Here is a 17642-nt window from a genome sequence, read left to right on the forward strand (position 1 = left end):
TGCTTCATTCTGGTCAGACAGGTTCAGGTCGTGTTCTCTCGTGCCAGGTTCTTTTTTCTTCGGCCCGATTAAAGCTTTACTGTGCGTCATGTGTGTGTGTGTGCGTTCATCACGTGTGTGTGATCTTGGAGTCAGTCTTTGTCAAAATACTTATACACTGGGACCTTTACAAGCATGAATAACTATAACTACATTCATCATCACCTTCACCAATTCAGCAAATAACGTTTAGCTTTAAAGTAAGGCTGGAACAAAGATTAAAAAAAACAACTTTAGCTCAACTTGACTCAGAGATCAAAATTGTCCACACCAATGGTGCTCGCTCACACACCACGTGATCTCCCTATGCTGTGAAAAAATTCTGGTGAGAATCCGGAACAGATAAAACATCTCTTCACATTTAGAAAATCCTTATATGTGGACCTGCTTAAGTCAAAGCTTTTATCAGTTGGAAATCTAGCAAAGGAATCTGGGAGGAGGAAACAACCACAGCCAGTTATTCTGCTTATTGTGCAGGAATCAGGCCTGATAAAATATTTGAAGGAGGTGTGAAATGCACTTAACACAGTCTGAGGCTCTGCACAAATCAGACTTTTTTCAAATCTGACCCAGAAATGTTTTCATATTTATTGTGTAACATGAACGAGAACACAAAATATCAGATTTTTTCTCTCCCCCCAAGAAAATCTCAATTATGTAGTTTTCCCATTTCCATGTTCCATGCTGTCTCAGTTCCATTTGCTTGCCCTAATCAGCTGCAGAGCTGAGTGTGTGAAAGACGAGCAGAAAAGTAGCTTTAAAATAAGAATATTTTGTCATAGAAATATTGACTTGTCCCACCCTGACACTTTGTCTCTATTTGCTTCTATTATTTGGCTGGAGCCAAGTGTTCAGTGTTTGTTTCCCTGAGCCGTGTTGGTCCACTGGTGATCTGTGTGAACACACGTGTCATCCTGCCTTTGTCCGACTGGTTTTAATGTCACTGCAGGCGCTTTTAGCGTTTTTGACCTTTAGAAATAAATGGTGGACACTGGAAACCCTGAACCTCTTTGTTGTTTGGAAATGGGAAAAAAACGTGTCAGAGGAACCAAGAGTCACATATTAAGAAGGTTAAGATGAGGTTCACCTGAAGAATCTCCTCATTCATTACAAACAAACTCAAAAGTCTCACAGCAGGCGTGAAAAGACTCCATAGCGTTCCCTTTAGCTTTAAGAAAGAGAGATTTGTTTATGAATGTTTAATACTGTACGATATAACCCTTTATTGGTGTGTGTGGTCTTGGTCCCACTCTGTAGCTAAAATACGACAAAGCTAGCAGGCTAATTGCAGTATCTACTAGATACTAGTTTACAGGATCGCTAGAGGAGCAACTGGTCCCGGTCCACATGATTGAAGTAGCTCCTCCTTCTGTAGTTACCATCAGCTCCTGAAGCCACGCCCATTGTCAACCACCTTGATGGGCTGGTCAGATCCAGCCTAATTCTACATTATTTCACACCAAGGGCAGGTGTAGCATGAGTCGTCCAATAACCAAAGGGTTGGGGTTTCCGATCCTGCTTTATTCAAGTAATTGTCGTTGTGTCCTTGGCCAAGGTACTTTACCCACGTTGCCTCGTATGAATTGCTCATGAATCTTGGTTGTGGTCAGAGGGGCCGTAGGTGCGAAATGGCAGCCACACTTCTGTCATTGTTCCCCAGGGCAGCTGTTGCTACAATGTAGCTTACTACCACCGGTATGACTGATGTGACTGGTGTGAATTTATAATGGTTTCTGTACGTGCTTTGAGTGTCCTTGAAAAAAGCGCTATATAAATCTAAGCCATTATTATTATTATTATTATTATTATTATTATTATTATTATTAACACTGGGCCAGATCGTGCTCGCACACGAGCTTTAAGTGTTTAGTTTAGAACCACAAAGATGCAGATAATGGATGTTATGTAATGTGGAGGTGAAACGCTACTTTTTTCACCCAGATTGGGTCTTTGGAGTGACCAGAATCATCAATAAGTCTGGTTACAAACTGTGACACTACACCTAATACGACTCTTCCAAGCAAAATAGCTGCAATCATGTCTCACAAATGGAACGTTAATTTACCTCCTGCTGCTCTTGAAGGACTTTTAAAGAATAGACCTTAACCAAACCTCTACTATCATATATGATCTTATGGAGCTTGCCAGTAAAATTCACTACAGGTACGGTGTAAAATGATAGCAGTAGCCATTATTGTTGGTTCTTGTGCTCCCTGGTGGCATTTCCACATACACATTTACAAATCAGAACACATGACAACAGCATATGTAGCAAAAGTTACAAATAGTCCTTCATTGAGGAGATTCTTAAAGAAGTAGTACCTTTTATTTTAGGATTCTTTTTTTCGTTTATTTTTATTTATAATAAAATGTATAATGTATAGCAATTTTCCATTCATTTCATGCAATTTTGAGGAATAAATAATATATTGGGATATATATTATCATGATATAAATCTACCTATATCATGACATAAGTTTCTCCATATCACCCAGCACTGTGCGTGTGTGTAGATGTGTTTTTATTTTTTTGCAATAATGTGTACTTTCGATGAATTAAAAAAAATGCATTTCTAATTAAAAGACTTAATGCAAGTTAAGAAATGAATTGTTGATTTTATTAAAAAATATATGTTTTTGTTTGTTATAATTTTTTAATGAGGAAAAAAAATACAAAATGATACAAAAAAAAAGATTACAACAAAAACTCACAAAATGGGGAAAAAAAGTAAAAATTAAGACAAAAGAGGAGATAAATATGACAAATGATACAAAGAACAAACAATACATTTACAAAACACAACAATAAATACACACAAAACCAATGACAAATTGATAAAATAACACCAAAAACACACAATGACAACAAGAAAAAAATCTACAAAAACACCAAGAACAAGAACACAACGATCAAACACACAAAAATGAGAGAAAAATATATTAGGTGACACTCAACATTTTTTTTATGAACTTTTCCTTGATTTTGTGTTTTTTTGTTGTCATGCTTTGTAATTGGATTTTTGTTTGTGTGTTCTTTGAGTATTTTTATCTTTAATGTTGTGTGTGTTATTTGTCGTTCTTATTTTGTTTTCCTTTTTCTATGTTTTTCTGCATTCTTTCTTTCATATTGTGTTTTCATCATTTTTTTATTTTTATTTATTTATTCAGTTTATTTCCGACATGGTTACATTCACCTTTTTTTTTTTTTTTTTTTTACATTTTTTGTACATGCCGAAAAGGGAGACGAGAGAAGCTGTTTGCTATCTGGGTCCCGTCCCCTGTTTTACCATCGCAAATTTACATGGGTTTACATGTCTCTCTGGTCAAACATTCTTGAGTTGTTGAACAGTCCTTTCTTGTGTATTCTCATCTGTAGTCAGTGTTGTCTTGTTTTTATTCCTCTTCCTCTCTATCGTTGTTCATGTTGGCCTTGTTCCCTGCCAGACGTTGTTAGCATTCCTGCAGTTCAAGAATAGTTCCTCTTTCGAAGTTGTTTGGAAGTTTTTTTTTTTTTTTTTTCCCTTTTCATCCATAATGTCACCACTCGGGAATGTCTCTTTTTGGACACACAAGTTTGCAGCTTGTTTTGTCTCTTCTTGAAGGTTAATTCAGCTGTTGTTAGTTCTATTGGCAGTGTTGTATTTTCCACTGTTAGATTTAACTTGTATAAACACATTATTATATCTTAGTTCATAAGCAAGGTAGTAATTTCATTGTATTATATCTTAGTTCATAAACAAGGTAGTAATTTCATTGTATTATATCTTAGTTCATAAGCAAGGTAGTAATTTCATTGTATTATATCTTAGTTCATAAGCAAGGTAATAATTTCATTGTACAGGAAAACGTGTTTCTAACTGCACATATGACAATAAACACTTTGAATTTAAATTTAATGTAATCCTTAATCACCCCACCACCTAGCAATTAAAATGAATAAATGACAGACCTTTTTTACTCTTGGTTTCCACATTTAATTCAGTCTCCGTAAAATAATCACAGTGAGTTTTGTTTCCAGTGTTTATATAGATCTGGGTCCATATCCATGATTACCATCAGTAATGTTGTTGTTTAGGTGGATCCTTCGTATTTTCCCAAGTCTTCCATCGTTTTGACGAGGATTGGTTTTCCGTCTTCTTCTCCCATTGGTGTGATGTAAATCCTGCAGTTCCTTGTCCAAGTCTTCACAATCTTTCCTCCTTTTTTTATTTGGCGTGCCTTCCATGCAATGCTTGCATTTTGTTTCGTCAGGTTTTCATTGATGTACACCTTCGTTCCCTTGAGTTTATTTCCTTGCTTCAGTAGTTCTCCTTTAAATTTCATATTCTTGTAGGTTATTTTTACAGCTCTGTTATCATTTTTCTTTGGCAGGAGATGGCAGTAGTTGATGTTGTCAGGGTTCAGGACAATGTCCTTCGACTCCAGGTAGTCAATGACCTGTTGTTCAATCAATTTTGTTTCTTCGTCACTCGCGTAACTCCTGGGTTTTATCTTTAGGCCTGTGATGATGACATCTTTCTCTCTTTCCTTTTGTTCCAGCTGTTCAACCCTGGCGTTCAACAATTTTATCTCTTCAGCATTTCTTTCATTCTTTTCTTTCAGTACCTTTGCTTCGCTTTGTAGGTTTACCAGTGAGTTTTCCAGCGTCTTTTCCAACAACTTTATCTCGGCAGATAGGTTTCGTAGACCCTCGCATATCATCTCCTTGACCTCTTCCAAACCCGAATTGGGTTCTGAAGGGCCTCCCTGCGGTTTTTTCACCATTTTCCTTCAGTCTTGGGCCCAATGTTTCAGGCTGTTCTGCTGTTCAGCTGTAGCCAAGGTCGTGTTATCGGAGTTATTTGGTATGTTTTTCTCTTATTTTTTGTGTTGTCAATATGTGTGTTCTTAAACATCTTTGTGTCACCTTGTATATGAAAAAATGTTATTGATTAAAATGGAAGGTCAAAGAACTGTCTTTTCTATTGTCTCACTGAAAACATGTATTCAGGGTAAAAAGGGTTCATTCTGTGTATTTTATGAACTAAATAGTGATGAATTGTTTCCTAAAGGTTTGTTTTTCACAGCTGTTAAACTCAGCCCTTTGTTCTGCCCTCGTGTCAAACTCTTAATTTGAATGATTCAAATCTCCTGGCTGTGGTTCCTCTGCAGTCGGTCGCATCAACGTCAGAATCCATTCGAACTTCACCATGCAGGAGCTGCAGAGGAAGAATCCCCTGGTGGTCCGCGGGGGACGCTACAGGCCGCCGGACTGCGAGGCCAGACACCGCACGGCCATCATCATCCCTTACCGTGACCGTGAGCACCACCTCAAGGTCCTGCTCTACTTCCTCCACCCGTTCCTGCAGCGGCAGCAGCTGAACTACGGCTTCTACGTCATCCACCAGGTCACATATTTATTAATCAATTTATTATTGATAAGAAATTACATAAATTAATCTGCTTCTACGTCATCCACCAGGTCACATATTTATTAATCAATTTATTTTTAATAAGAAATTACATTCATTAATCTGCTCGTTCACTCTGTTGATGTTTCCAACCTAACAGCGTCTGTAATGTTATTCCAGAGATCGTTAGTGTTTTGATCGTGTTTATATTATTAATATTACACATATTCAGACTCAAGGAGGTGTTCAGGGTTTTCCACTGATGCTGATTTCAGCCGATCCGAGCACTTTTAAAAACCTATGAAAGCAGCTCAGCAGCAGTGTGGAAGCGAGGCAGTCCCCTCGCTTCCACACAGGTGACCCCTGGTGAATAAAAACACCGACTACCTTAGGACTCTACCTGGGAATGATGCACGTATCCAAGCTCTTTTATAAACCGATGTGAGAAACAGTATCAAAGCAACAGACCTCCTCTGCTTCCACACTCCTCTCCCAAGCATTCAACTTTTGATTGTTATGTATTTTCTGTATTTATTTTATTGTTGTTTTCTTTTTCTGACTTGTGTAGTTGTTTTAACAACTGTAAAGTGTTTTAGAGTTTTTGAAAAGCCATCCATCCATCCATTCATCCATCCATCCATTTTCAGACCCACTTATTCCTGTTTGTCAGGGTTGCGGGGGTCTGCCGGTGCCAATCTCCGGCTCTCATTGGGCCTTGGGTTGAGGTACACCCTAGACAGGACGCCAGTCCCTCGCAGTTTTTGAAAAGCCCTTACCAGTAAAATGTATTATTATTATTCTTATTAATAGGACAAATGAGATTTCCGAACGTGAAAAGACTTATTCAATCCTTTTTGTCTCGTGTTTAATTGCTTCATATGTCTGTGCACAACTCCCCCTGGTGGTTGGTCTGTGAAATGCCTTTAATCATGGTTTATTCAGGGATTTAATTAATTTAACTAAACTGAACCACACACAAGAACGAAATTTGTGTGGTTTAATTCTAGTAATTATTGATCCGTTATTATAATCAATTTCTTTTTTTTTTTAAATGGAAAGTTCCTAATTTAGAAGATGCGTATTAATTTTGAAAGAGCTTGAGGATCAAAGTAGAGAAACACTGTGTGTGTGTGTGTGTGTGTGTGTGTGTGTGTGTGTGTGTGTGTGTGTGTGTGTGTGTGTGTGTGTGTGTGTGTGTGTGTGTGTGTGTGTGTGTGTGTGTGTGTTAGGCTGGGAACTACACTTATAACAAAGCTAAGCTGATGAACGTGGGTTTCCGGGAGGCGATGAAGGAGGAGGACTGGGACTGTCTGTTCTTCCACGACGTGGATATGATTCCTGAGGACGACAGAAACACGTACGTGTGTGACGCAAACCCCAAGCACGTCTCCGTTGCCATTGACAAGTTTGAATACAAGTACGTCTCACGCACACACACAAACACACACACACACACAGGTCCCCTACCCCTCCCATCCTTGTTCTTCCTCCTCCTCATCCTCTTTCTCTTCCTCCTCTCTGACTATAAAATATGTGATTATGGACACACGGGGTGAGGGAACACGGGGAGCTTTCTTCTTGCAATGGGATCCTATTCCTCAGAAATAACAGCGACCTGGACGAGCTGAGACATTATGGTATATTCTGATGAGAACCCTGTTTTCTTTTCTTTCTCTCAAGTAAGATAATATTTGCCTTTCAATGAGATGCAACATCTTGTCTCTAAACATTTCATTAATAAATTATATATAATTTTTTTATAAAGGGTTATCTTCCTTTTTATCCACCAACATTGCAGAGCAAAACAAACTTAGTTTTCATTAAAGTTATGTTATGGACAAAATTGTTGTAACAAGGACATGAAAAACATTTCTTCTTTCTACTCCTTTTTGGACAAGATATAAAACTAGTCCATGCTTTTGTTACCTCTAGACTGGATTATTGTAATTCTCTTTTAGCAGGCTGCCTGAGCAAGTCGCTTAAGACACTTCAGCTGGTTCAAAATGCTGCAGCACGTGTACTGACTAAAACTAGGAGAAGAGATCACATTACTCCTGTATTAGCCTCTCTGCATTGGCTTCCCATAAAACATAGAATAGAATTCAAGATTCTTCTTCTCACTTATAAAGCCCTAAATGGACAGGCACCAGTCTATCTCAAGGAGCTTGTAGTGCCATACAATCCCCCCAGAACACTACGCTCTCAAAATGCTGGACTACTCGTTGTTCCATTTGTCTCTAGAAGTAGTATAGGAGGAAGAGCTTTCAGTTATCAGGCCCCACTTCTCTGAAACCATCTACCAACCACGAGATACCATTGGTTATGATTTGGCGCTATACAAATAAAAGATTGATTGATTGATTGATTGATTGATTGATTGATTGATTGATTGATTGATTGATTGATTGATTGATTGATTGATTGATTGATTGATTGATATTGTATGGGGTGTTTAGGGGATTTTTTTTTTTTTTTTTTTCATTATTGTATATTTTAATTATTATGATTTAAAAAAATAAGAAAATGGTAACTTTTAATAAAATAAAAAATAAAAAAAACACATTAAAATGACTTCTTAGAATGATTTTATACCTTGGATCATAAACTATGCAAAGCCGCCATTTTAGACAAGATGTGATGCACTTTCTTTGATGGGCATGGCCTGTCGCTTTAAAGAAATGGTGCGTTGTGGGAGGTAGAGACATAACAGGTCTGTTTACATTGTGCAAAGTGTAGTTTTTCTGTTAGCTCTTGGCGCTAAGCAGCAGTGTGTCACCACTATTTCAGTGATAAAGTGCAGCATCCAGATTTTATGATAGGAGAGGATTAAATATCACCTTTCTCAGCAACTTACGGCTTCTTGATGGCCTCCCTGCACCCACTCAGCATCAGAATTAGCCTAAGAGACAGAGATGTTGTTACCAGCGGAAACGAGCCATGGCTGAGTAGTGAGGTGTTGGAAGTGCAAAAATATGGCTAGCAACTGCGATGAAAGCTGCGTGAAAGGATATTTGTTCAATGACGGGATGATGCTCCACTACCTCTGATGATCAACGCCTGACAGCGCCCTAACAAACCAGTATGTCCTCCAGTTCATCATTTAGCCACAAGGAAATAAGAGGGAACAATCTGGTGGGAATGTGGTTAGTGCCATGACACCACCTATAGCAGGGGTGAGCAAACTTTTTGGCTCAGGGGCCACATGGACTTTTAAAAATTGACAGACGGGCTGGGTCAGCACCCGATGCATACATACATTCTTCTTCTTCTTGTCTAAAGTTCAAATTTATAAAATTTCATAACAAATCAACCATATGCGTTACAGATTTGCAACTTTCACCCAAATTGATCCCCAATTCTAAAGAAAGGTTTGTACATTTAAGGAGAGACAGGTCTGTTAGTAGAGCAGTGCTTCTCAACGTGTGGTAGAGAATGGAGACATGACAGAATGAAATTTTCAGTTTCATGTCAATCTTCTTAAAAACACTTTCTTCATTGACAATAAAAATCATTACTAGGCAAATTTAGAATCCTAAAATGTATCAGAAATTAAAAGAACATTCAATTAAGACTGCATTAGATACGTGACTGGGATCAAAATGTAACTTGGAACTAAAATGCAAACATAATGATTTACGTCAGCATGTGAAGTGGAGCGGAACCAGAAACAAACTTTTAATATCTGATTTAAAACATTTATTTACTTTTTTGTTTTCTTAAGCTTTTTGGCACATATTGCAAACAAAGTTATGTTGTTTCCTGAATATTTGGACTGCTGTACTTTTACATTTGTTTTTTTATGCAGGTAAATAATTTCATTTAGTTTTTCAGTTTTGATTTATTTATGAAATGTACTTTTATTATGAAACATGATGATACTTATTCCCTGTTAGTTCATTTCATACTTGTACTGAATTTATTTATTCTTGTTTTTGTTTTTTGGTTTTCTACTGCACTTTTTACATTTGTTTTTTTAAATTCAGATAATGAGTTTAATTTAGTTTTTGATTTATTATGAAATGTTATATTACTTGTTCCCTGTTGGTTCAACATATTTTAACATGTGTTATTTGTCAGAATTATTTGGGGGCAATGGGCACATGTGGGACTTGAAAGTTCACATAACACACACACACAACATATATATATATATATATATATATATATGTGTGTGTGTGTGTGTGTGTGTGTGTGTGTGTGTGTGTGTAAAAGTAGCTCAGTTAAATAAAAAGTATTTGCATGAAAAAACCCTCCAACATAATTTGTTAATAATGGTTATTAGCATAATTAGCAGCACGTTTGGAGGAAAAGTGACGGTGGATGTTTTATTCCTTTAAAACTGCAACAGTTTCCTTTAAATTAATTAGACATACAGCCTTTGACTGGACTTTAGTGAAAAGTATTTACTTGTCCATTCATTATTAAACACTCAGCTCTCACTGTCGACTCTTCTTTTCTTTGGGCCACTCATTGTTGTAGATGTGTATCGCTTCGTTTTGCTCCGTCAATCTCCACCTGGCTCACAAGGCGCTACTCTGCCTTGTGAGCCAGGTGTATTCACGCGACACCACGTGATCCCGCAACAAAACATCAACAAACAACTTACTTTGATTATCCAACGTGGAAGAACTGTTTATCTGGCCAGATATCCAAGTTACCATGAGTAAGTTCTTCTGCAGCTTCTTTTTCTTCTTCTTTGTGGGTGTGTTTTAGCGGTGACCAATCTTACTCTGCTTTCTTCCTAATCTTACATTTTCTGTCCATACCCAGTAGGATGTCAGGCATCACAGGACTAAGTCAAAGGAATGCAGTCATAATTCTGATATTGTAACAGACTGAGTCCTAATGTTCCACATGTAGTTTATTCAACGAGTGTTGTGGTTTCCCATGGCCGTGAAGGCATCATTGTTACATGCAGCTTTCTCTGCCAATGTTCATCTTTGCTTACATGTGTTCTGTGTGTTGATTGGCTGGGAGGCTGGAAAAGGGCGGGCTTAAGCGGAGAACATTTGGTTCCCACGGGCGTTGAGATAAATGACGGAGTAAGACGGTTCATTTTGTGTTTTAATTATTTATTTTGGCTTCGGCGGGCCGGATTAAAAAGACCAATGGACTGGATGTGGCCCGTGGGCCGTAGTTTGCCCACCTATGACCTATAGTATCCCCTGTAAGAAGAAACGTAGTAGTGCTCTGAATAAGTACATTTACAAGCTGCATGGAAGGACTTTCTGTGAAGGAATTCTGTCAGGCCGAGTCTGATTTTAGACATAACTTTGGCTTTGTACCCATTAACTTAGCCTATTAGCTTTGCCCCCAGGTCCCTCTCATAGCAGCTTGGCTTGAAGTGGTCCTCACATACCACCAATTTTGGTCTGAACATAAACGTGTGTATTCTGTATTTATATTATGAAGCCAACGTCTGGATACCTTTGACATAGTGTCATTATTTGGTTTAGAGACAAAAAAAATGTTTCTGTAGGATTTTTCTCTTGTTGTTATAGCAACCATTGTTCAGAAACTGGACTGACGAACAACTGTTGTCCAGCAACAGCTAACATTGAGCAACAAATTTGCGTCATATTCTGTCTAAGATGGCGGCTCCCCATAGTTTACCTCTCCAAGGTATAAAATACTTCTAAAAAGTCATTTTAATGTGTTTTGTTTAATAAAACGGTGTACATATTTTGTTTATTGCTAATACATTAAACGTTATATATATATATATATATATATACATTTCTACTACAGGTACTCTTTAAAGCAGTGGTTCTCAACTGGTCTCACCCTGCGACCCAATTTTGCCACCGTCATTAAATCGCGACCCACTTTTTTTTTCTTTTTTTTTTTAACAATTCAATTAACCAAATTTAATCTTACTAATCTATAGAATCTTTTTTTTTTAAACATAAATTTATATATTTGCCTGTGCAACAAGCATTTCACAACAGGCCTGTCAAAAGAAAAGTTTATTTCAAAATAAAAGACAAGTCCAACCCAACCTGAGAGACTTTAAATATTTATTTCTTTTTGACCAGCTGTTCCCGACCCACCCAGTACAGGTCCGCGACCCACTTTTGGGTCCCGAACCACCAGTTGAGAATCCCTGCTTTAAATAACATTTTTTTAGTAATGTTGCAAAAATGATTGGTTTTATTGGATTGTGACCGAATAAAAAGTATTAACTAATGTGCAGTGATGCGTAACCAGTTATAATGATCACCATCACAAGTGAAGCACCAACATGTAACCTGGATCATATAGAGCAGTGGTTCCAAAATGGTGGGCCGTGGCACACTGGTGTGCCTTGGGATTTTGTGACAACCATACTGTTCCGGCGATCAGCCTGAAATGTGATCTCATCATTGTATAATTAATTTGCTCAATTAATTTGCTGTGTTCATGAAGTTGTTTATATGAGAAGAGGAAAATTGTTTAAAATGTGTTTAAACTTGTTTATGTATTTAAGGGCTAAAATAAGTTAGTATTTAAAATATAGCAAATATCTTTTTAATAAAATTCAGAGTGAAAATATTTAATTTATGTATGAAAATAGTAGAATATAAAAGTATTTCTATTAAGAAATTGTTAAATTTGATATAAACATAAGGAAAAAGGTTTCAGGTTATGAAAGTAGACCTAGTTTTCTGTTTGGTTAATGCCTAATTTTACAGATTACTTACCTGCATTGATTTAATTCAAAAAAAAGTTTAAAATATGCTTTTACAAAATTAAAGGTGTATTTGTACTTACCTTGTTTGATGAAAAATGATGAACTTATTTGCATTGTGTTTAGTGTTCAAAGGTTTTTCACCTTTCTTGTCACTGGAAAGAATAAAAGTAAGAAACCTTTTCCTTTCTCAAGTGTGGGAAGCTATGACGTTATAAAGACACTTGACACATACATTTATACTGCAATATACAACTACACAAAAATAATTATATTTTCATTTACTAATTCGTATGCACTCATTTCATAATACAGGGGCAAACTCTATACCTGACAACAATTCTTCAAAAAAAAACAATATAAAAAAAAAGAGAGAGAATGCAATCAGTATTTTGCTGTTCCCGCGGTTGCGCAGGCGAGATTTACAAGACTGTGACAAAGGCTGTAGGACAACATCAAAACATAAAAACAGCGAGAGGGAAATTGGAGTGCTTTCTTGTACGGTTGCCCGTCACAATAGGTGTGCCTTCAGATTTTTACTTGTCCTTTGGTGAGCCTTGGGCACAAAAAGTTTGGGAACCCCTGATTTAGAGCACGTCAGCTATGTAACATGCGCCCCCTGGTGGTTAGAGCTGGTCAAACCTTCAGCTGAAGAACCTTTTTGACCTTCTCAGGCTTCCGTACAATAAGATCTTTGGAGGCGTGACCGCGCTGAGTCCGCTGCATTACCAGAAGATAAACGGATTCCCCAACAACTACTGGGGGTGGGGGGGCGAGGACGATGACATCGCAATGAGGTCAGACAGACACACACACACTGATTAGCCATCACACTATGACCTCTGATCAGATCACTTACAGTCACACAATAAGGAAACAACAGACGTTTAACAACATGACCAGCATGGTCCTGTGTGTGTCTCCACAGAGTGTCTCTGGCTGGGATGTCCATCAGTCGTCCGTCTTTGAAGGTGGGACGCTACAAAATGATCAAACACAAGCTGGACAAAGGAAACGACGCCAACCCAAAGAGGTGACTCACTTCCTGTATGATGAGAAAACGCTGCTAGTGTCAATCGTATACCAACGTACTACACACTCGATGATATACTGTTTACTATATGTTACTCCCCTCCAGTTGAAATCACGAAACCAAGGTGTCCTTTGAGCTACAGGCATTTATTAACATCTTCGTGCATCAATCACGCCGTGATAACTAAACACAATACACAAATAATAAAATGAGAGAGCATTCTCATAGAGAATAATCATCAAAAACATACTGTATCACAAACACTAGGGATGTAACGATTAATTGTAAGGCAGTTAAAAATCGATTCATAGGTATCACGGTTGATATCGATTTTCTGAAAATTGAATCGCAGTACTTTTTTTATCCAGCAGAGGGCGCTATCCACAAGTGTAGGCGGCGTGCGGAGTCTGCTAATACTTTCTTTCTGGCTGCCTTCTACTCTTAAATATGTTAATAAATGATTCATTACCCCTTTAGCACCGAAAGAATATCTGTAATATTACTTGAATATAAATAATAAAAGTCACGTTTTTCTATTAGCTCTGTCTGCTAGCATAGCTTCTCTTCTTCACTGCAAGATATCTGCATGCCAACCGACCACTGGGTTACCAGCGCCCTCTGCTGGTCCAAACAAATATGACGTAAATCAGTGCAATCGTTTTTTTTTTTTTAAAGTCCAATTGTTAAGGCACAAAATACATTTTCAGTTGCACTTTTAAAAGAAAAAGAACTATTATGCAGTTTTGCATTGTTTATTATAGAACCAGAATTTAAATTAATAGGCTTCATTTTCATTTGTATTATTCCTTTATTTATTTCATTCAAGATTTATTTTTTAGTTAAATTGCATTGTTTTGAATAGTTTATCAAGGAATTATTTTGACAACGAAAAATAAAAGGAAAATAGTACAGCATTTTCTAGTTTTTTTTCCCAAACAAAAAAATTTGTCTACAGTCCCATTTTGTAAAATAAATCGTGAGAGAATCGTATCGTGAACCCAGTATCGTGAATCGAATCGTATCGGGAGTTGAGTGAATCGTTACATCCCTAACAAACACAAATCAACATATTCACACAATGTAGCTTGATAACATTAATTGCAATTGTCATGTGAATCGTGTTGTCATGAAAGTCATTAGCTCAGCCTATTAGCTTATTATCTTAAACATAAACTTATTAGCAATTAGTTACAAGTAGGTAATAATATAGAAACAACAAAAAATGCTAACAATATACCTCATTGGCCACATTAACCAAAGGGGGTAAAATTAACTTCACAACTGTAGGAGTCTTCACTGATGCACAGAATCACTCAAACATCTTCCTGAGATGAATCTTTGATGTGCTCTTTGCCTCGTGTGTGCTCTGCTTCCAGTGGCTAGGTAAAGAACATAACTCACAAAAATGTCCCACCCCCAACTGCACACAGAACATTAGTTCCACCTCGGTAATAACAGAAAAGTTCTTTAGAAAGTTATTCTTAATTACATTAATGTTATAAAAACAAAAATGTTATTTAAATAAACGTAAATCATTGTTGTATTTGACTCAAAATTATAGACTTAAAATGTGCAGGCCTAACTGACTGATGGCACTACACTATGTTATTAGGATGATGAGCATTCCCACTGAAGAAAACATCCAACTTTCCCAGGATGCATTTCAAATATTCGACAAAAACCTAAAGCACACTGAGGCTAAATAACTCTGTTGATTCTCCACCTTTGAAAGTTCATAAAACATTTTAAGTGAGAAAGTGACCGAGTAGAATAATATGTACTCATTTGATCCATAAAACTCACAGAAACACATTTCATGCTGACATTTCAGAGATTTTCAGACTCTCTATTGTGCTACTGACACAATGTTCTGTTAACTTTAAAACAGGATCCCTATTTACAAAAGTGTTAAAAAATAAATGGAAGACAAGAAGAGATGCTTTTATTTTGAAAAGAAGATGTTTGACTTTTAGCTTGAAGCCATTTCGCTCACAATGCATAATGGGATGGTTGAGTATGACTAGTGTGCCCACCGTGCACACTTAAAAAATGTCACCATATAGTATTTATCTGAGTATTTCTCACCTATTTAATCTTTTTATACCATCTAATATGAACGTGCTACATATTAATTTTGACGTCATCCTTAGTGTGAGTAGTACGTTAGCGTGAATACTAGGGTAGTGTGTAGTGCATTCGTATGAGAAGTACAGTAGTGTGTAGTACGTTAGTATGAGTAGTACATTAGTATGAGCAGTACGGTAGTGTAGTGCATTCGTGTGAGTAGTATGCTCTTATGTAGTACGTTAATATGAGTAATACGCTACTATGAGTATTAAGTTAGTATGAGTACTAAGTATGTGTAGTACTTTAGTATGACTACTAAGTTAGTTTGAGTAGTACGTTAGTATGAGTAATACATTAGTATGAGTAGTACGTTAGTATGAGTAGTACGTTAGTATGAGTAGTACATTAGTATGAGTAGTACATTAGTATGAGTAGTACATTAGTATGAGTAGTACGGTAGGATGCCTTTTCCAACATAAACTTCTCTGTTCCAGGTTCAATTTGTTGAGAAAGACGCGTCAGATGTGGAAACAGGACGGGATGAACACTGTGGAATCTCGAGTCATCTCCCTGGAATATCATCCTCTCTACACCAACATCACCGTGGACATCGGCACATAGGCCGGACTCCCTCCTCCTCCTCCGCCGCCTAAAGCTGCCACCATGGCGGACCAGATCCAACATCATGGATAGAAATAAAATCAACACAAAGTGGATCAAATATATCATAATGTTTGTGTAAATAGTGACTGTACTCCTGAAGCTTCTGATTGTTCTGTGGGCGGGGCTTAGTGACAGAAACGCTCCTCGGTGTGGGAAGACTTTGCTCTGTTTATTATTCGGTTCATCTCTACTTGAGTCGAAACTTCATATCATGTTTATCTTTATCCATGACCTTTGAGCCCCATCAGTTTGCAATTTCTCAGACGGGCTGAGTCCACATCAAGTTCTCTTTTCATTTACTTACTTGCTCCGATAGAGCAAATATTAGCGGAGTTACGGTCTTTTGAATGAACTTGTTCTCCGAGATGTGTTTTAGGGTCCCTTGGAAACCGGGACATTTTCATCTATAAAATCCGTCTGGACAAATCCGGTGTCACAGTCTGAGTTTATCTCCGTACTAAGATTGTTTTACAATCACAGTACGTGACTGCTAAGTACTGAGATACCCTGGCTGGATTGGCCATGCACATAAATTGCTGTACTGGTTTTAAAAAATGCTTAAAACGTCACATCAGTCGACCATCGATAAAAAATCAGCCAATGATGAAAAAAATATTATTGTCATGATCAGATTTATATGAATACAACAGCTTATTATTGAGATTCAGATTTGCTTTATTGTCATTGCAACAAGTACAATGGAAGGTAAGGTGCCGGCCATTCACTGCAAAAAAAATACACAACATTTTTTATAAGAAATGCATGAAATATGTAAAAAAATTGTTATAATAAAAACACAATGACAAGATGAAATAAAATGAAAAAATAAATAGGCTCAAACACAATAGGCACTGTCAAACACAAGATTGAAAAAAGGTAAGTGCATGAGGAACAGAGAAGCTGTAGTGTGTATATACAGTGAATATTGCAGGATGGATATAACCCAGAGGTAGAATCAGTTGTATCAGTATATTGCACGTTTTACAAACACATGTTTTTTAGGGCTCTTACAGCAGTTGGAAAAAAGCTGTTTTTCAGTCTATTAGTCCTGGTTTTGATGGCCCTGTACCATCTGCCCGACGACAGTAGCTCAAACAGAAAGTGGCCCGGGTGGTAGGAGTCTTTCAGGATGGAGTTGGCTCTCCTGAAGCAGTAAGAGCCATGAAGGTCCTCCAGTGTGGGCAGAGGACACCCAATGACTTTTCTCAGCCATTTTGGTGACCCTCTGGAGTTCTTTGCTGTTTGCCACTGTGCAGCTGGCAAACCACAAACAAATCACAAGGACAGCTTTCTTCCACCTCTGTAATATCTCTAAAATCAGGAATATCTTGGCCCAGAGTGATGCTGAAAAATGAATCCATGCATTTGTTAGATCTAGATTAGATTATTGTAACTCCCTACTGTCAGGATGTCCTAGTAACTGTGGGGGGCGAAATTATTAGTTCATATATTTTAATCCTTAAGCCTTGGGTAACTTTCCATTGTGTGATTTTCATGTCTTCAACTTTGCTGGGTCAAACTGCCTTGTCAAAAGCCACCACCTTATCTCCCCAAAACAATAAACGCACAAGGACGCATAGGCACTCTGTGTGCGCACTCACACGCTCACACAGTCACATGTCACACACACACGCCATACACATCCATTCATTCACACACACAAACACAAACGCACACTCCTCCGTCTCTATTGCAACCGACAGATAACAGGACTGGTTGTTTAGACCCAAAAGAACAAACTGTCTTTCCTTTTCACCCTCTGTCCTCACCCCCTCCCTCTGCC

At 37.6% G+C, this 17642-nt stretch overlaps 1 protein-coding gene across 2 annotated transcripts in view; it reads left to right on the forward strand.

The window, feature by feature from the left end:
- The window catches only part of LOC114477616 (beta-1,4-galactosyltransferase 3-like), a 39954-nt gene extending 23738 nt beyond the window's left edge, over positions 1–16216 (forward strand). Inside the window, exons 3-7 of one of the 2 annotated variants that reach the window (XM_028470040.1) lie at positions 5191–5426; positions 6659–6846; positions 12771–12893; positions 13025–13129; positions 15691–16216. In XM_028470040.1, the coding sequence (XP_028325841.1) occupies positions 5191–5426; positions 6659–6846; positions 12771–12893; positions 13025–13129; positions 15691–15817 (779 nt within the window). In that variant the 3' untranslated portion in view covers positions 15818–16216. The remainder of the gene's footprint in view (positions 1–5190; positions 5427–6658; positions 6847–12770; positions 12894–13024; positions 13130–15690) is intronic. The other variant, XM_028470041.1, reaches the window with a different exon arrangement.
- Positions 16217–17642: the final 1426 nt, after the last annotated feature.

This window comes from Gouania willdenowi, chromosome 16, assembly GCF_900634775.1.
Source record: "Gouania willdenowi chromosome 16, fGouWil2.1, whole genome shotgun sequence".
NCBI lineage: Eukaryota > Metazoa > Chordata > Actinopteri > Blenniiformes > Gobiesocidae > Gouania > Gouania willdenowi.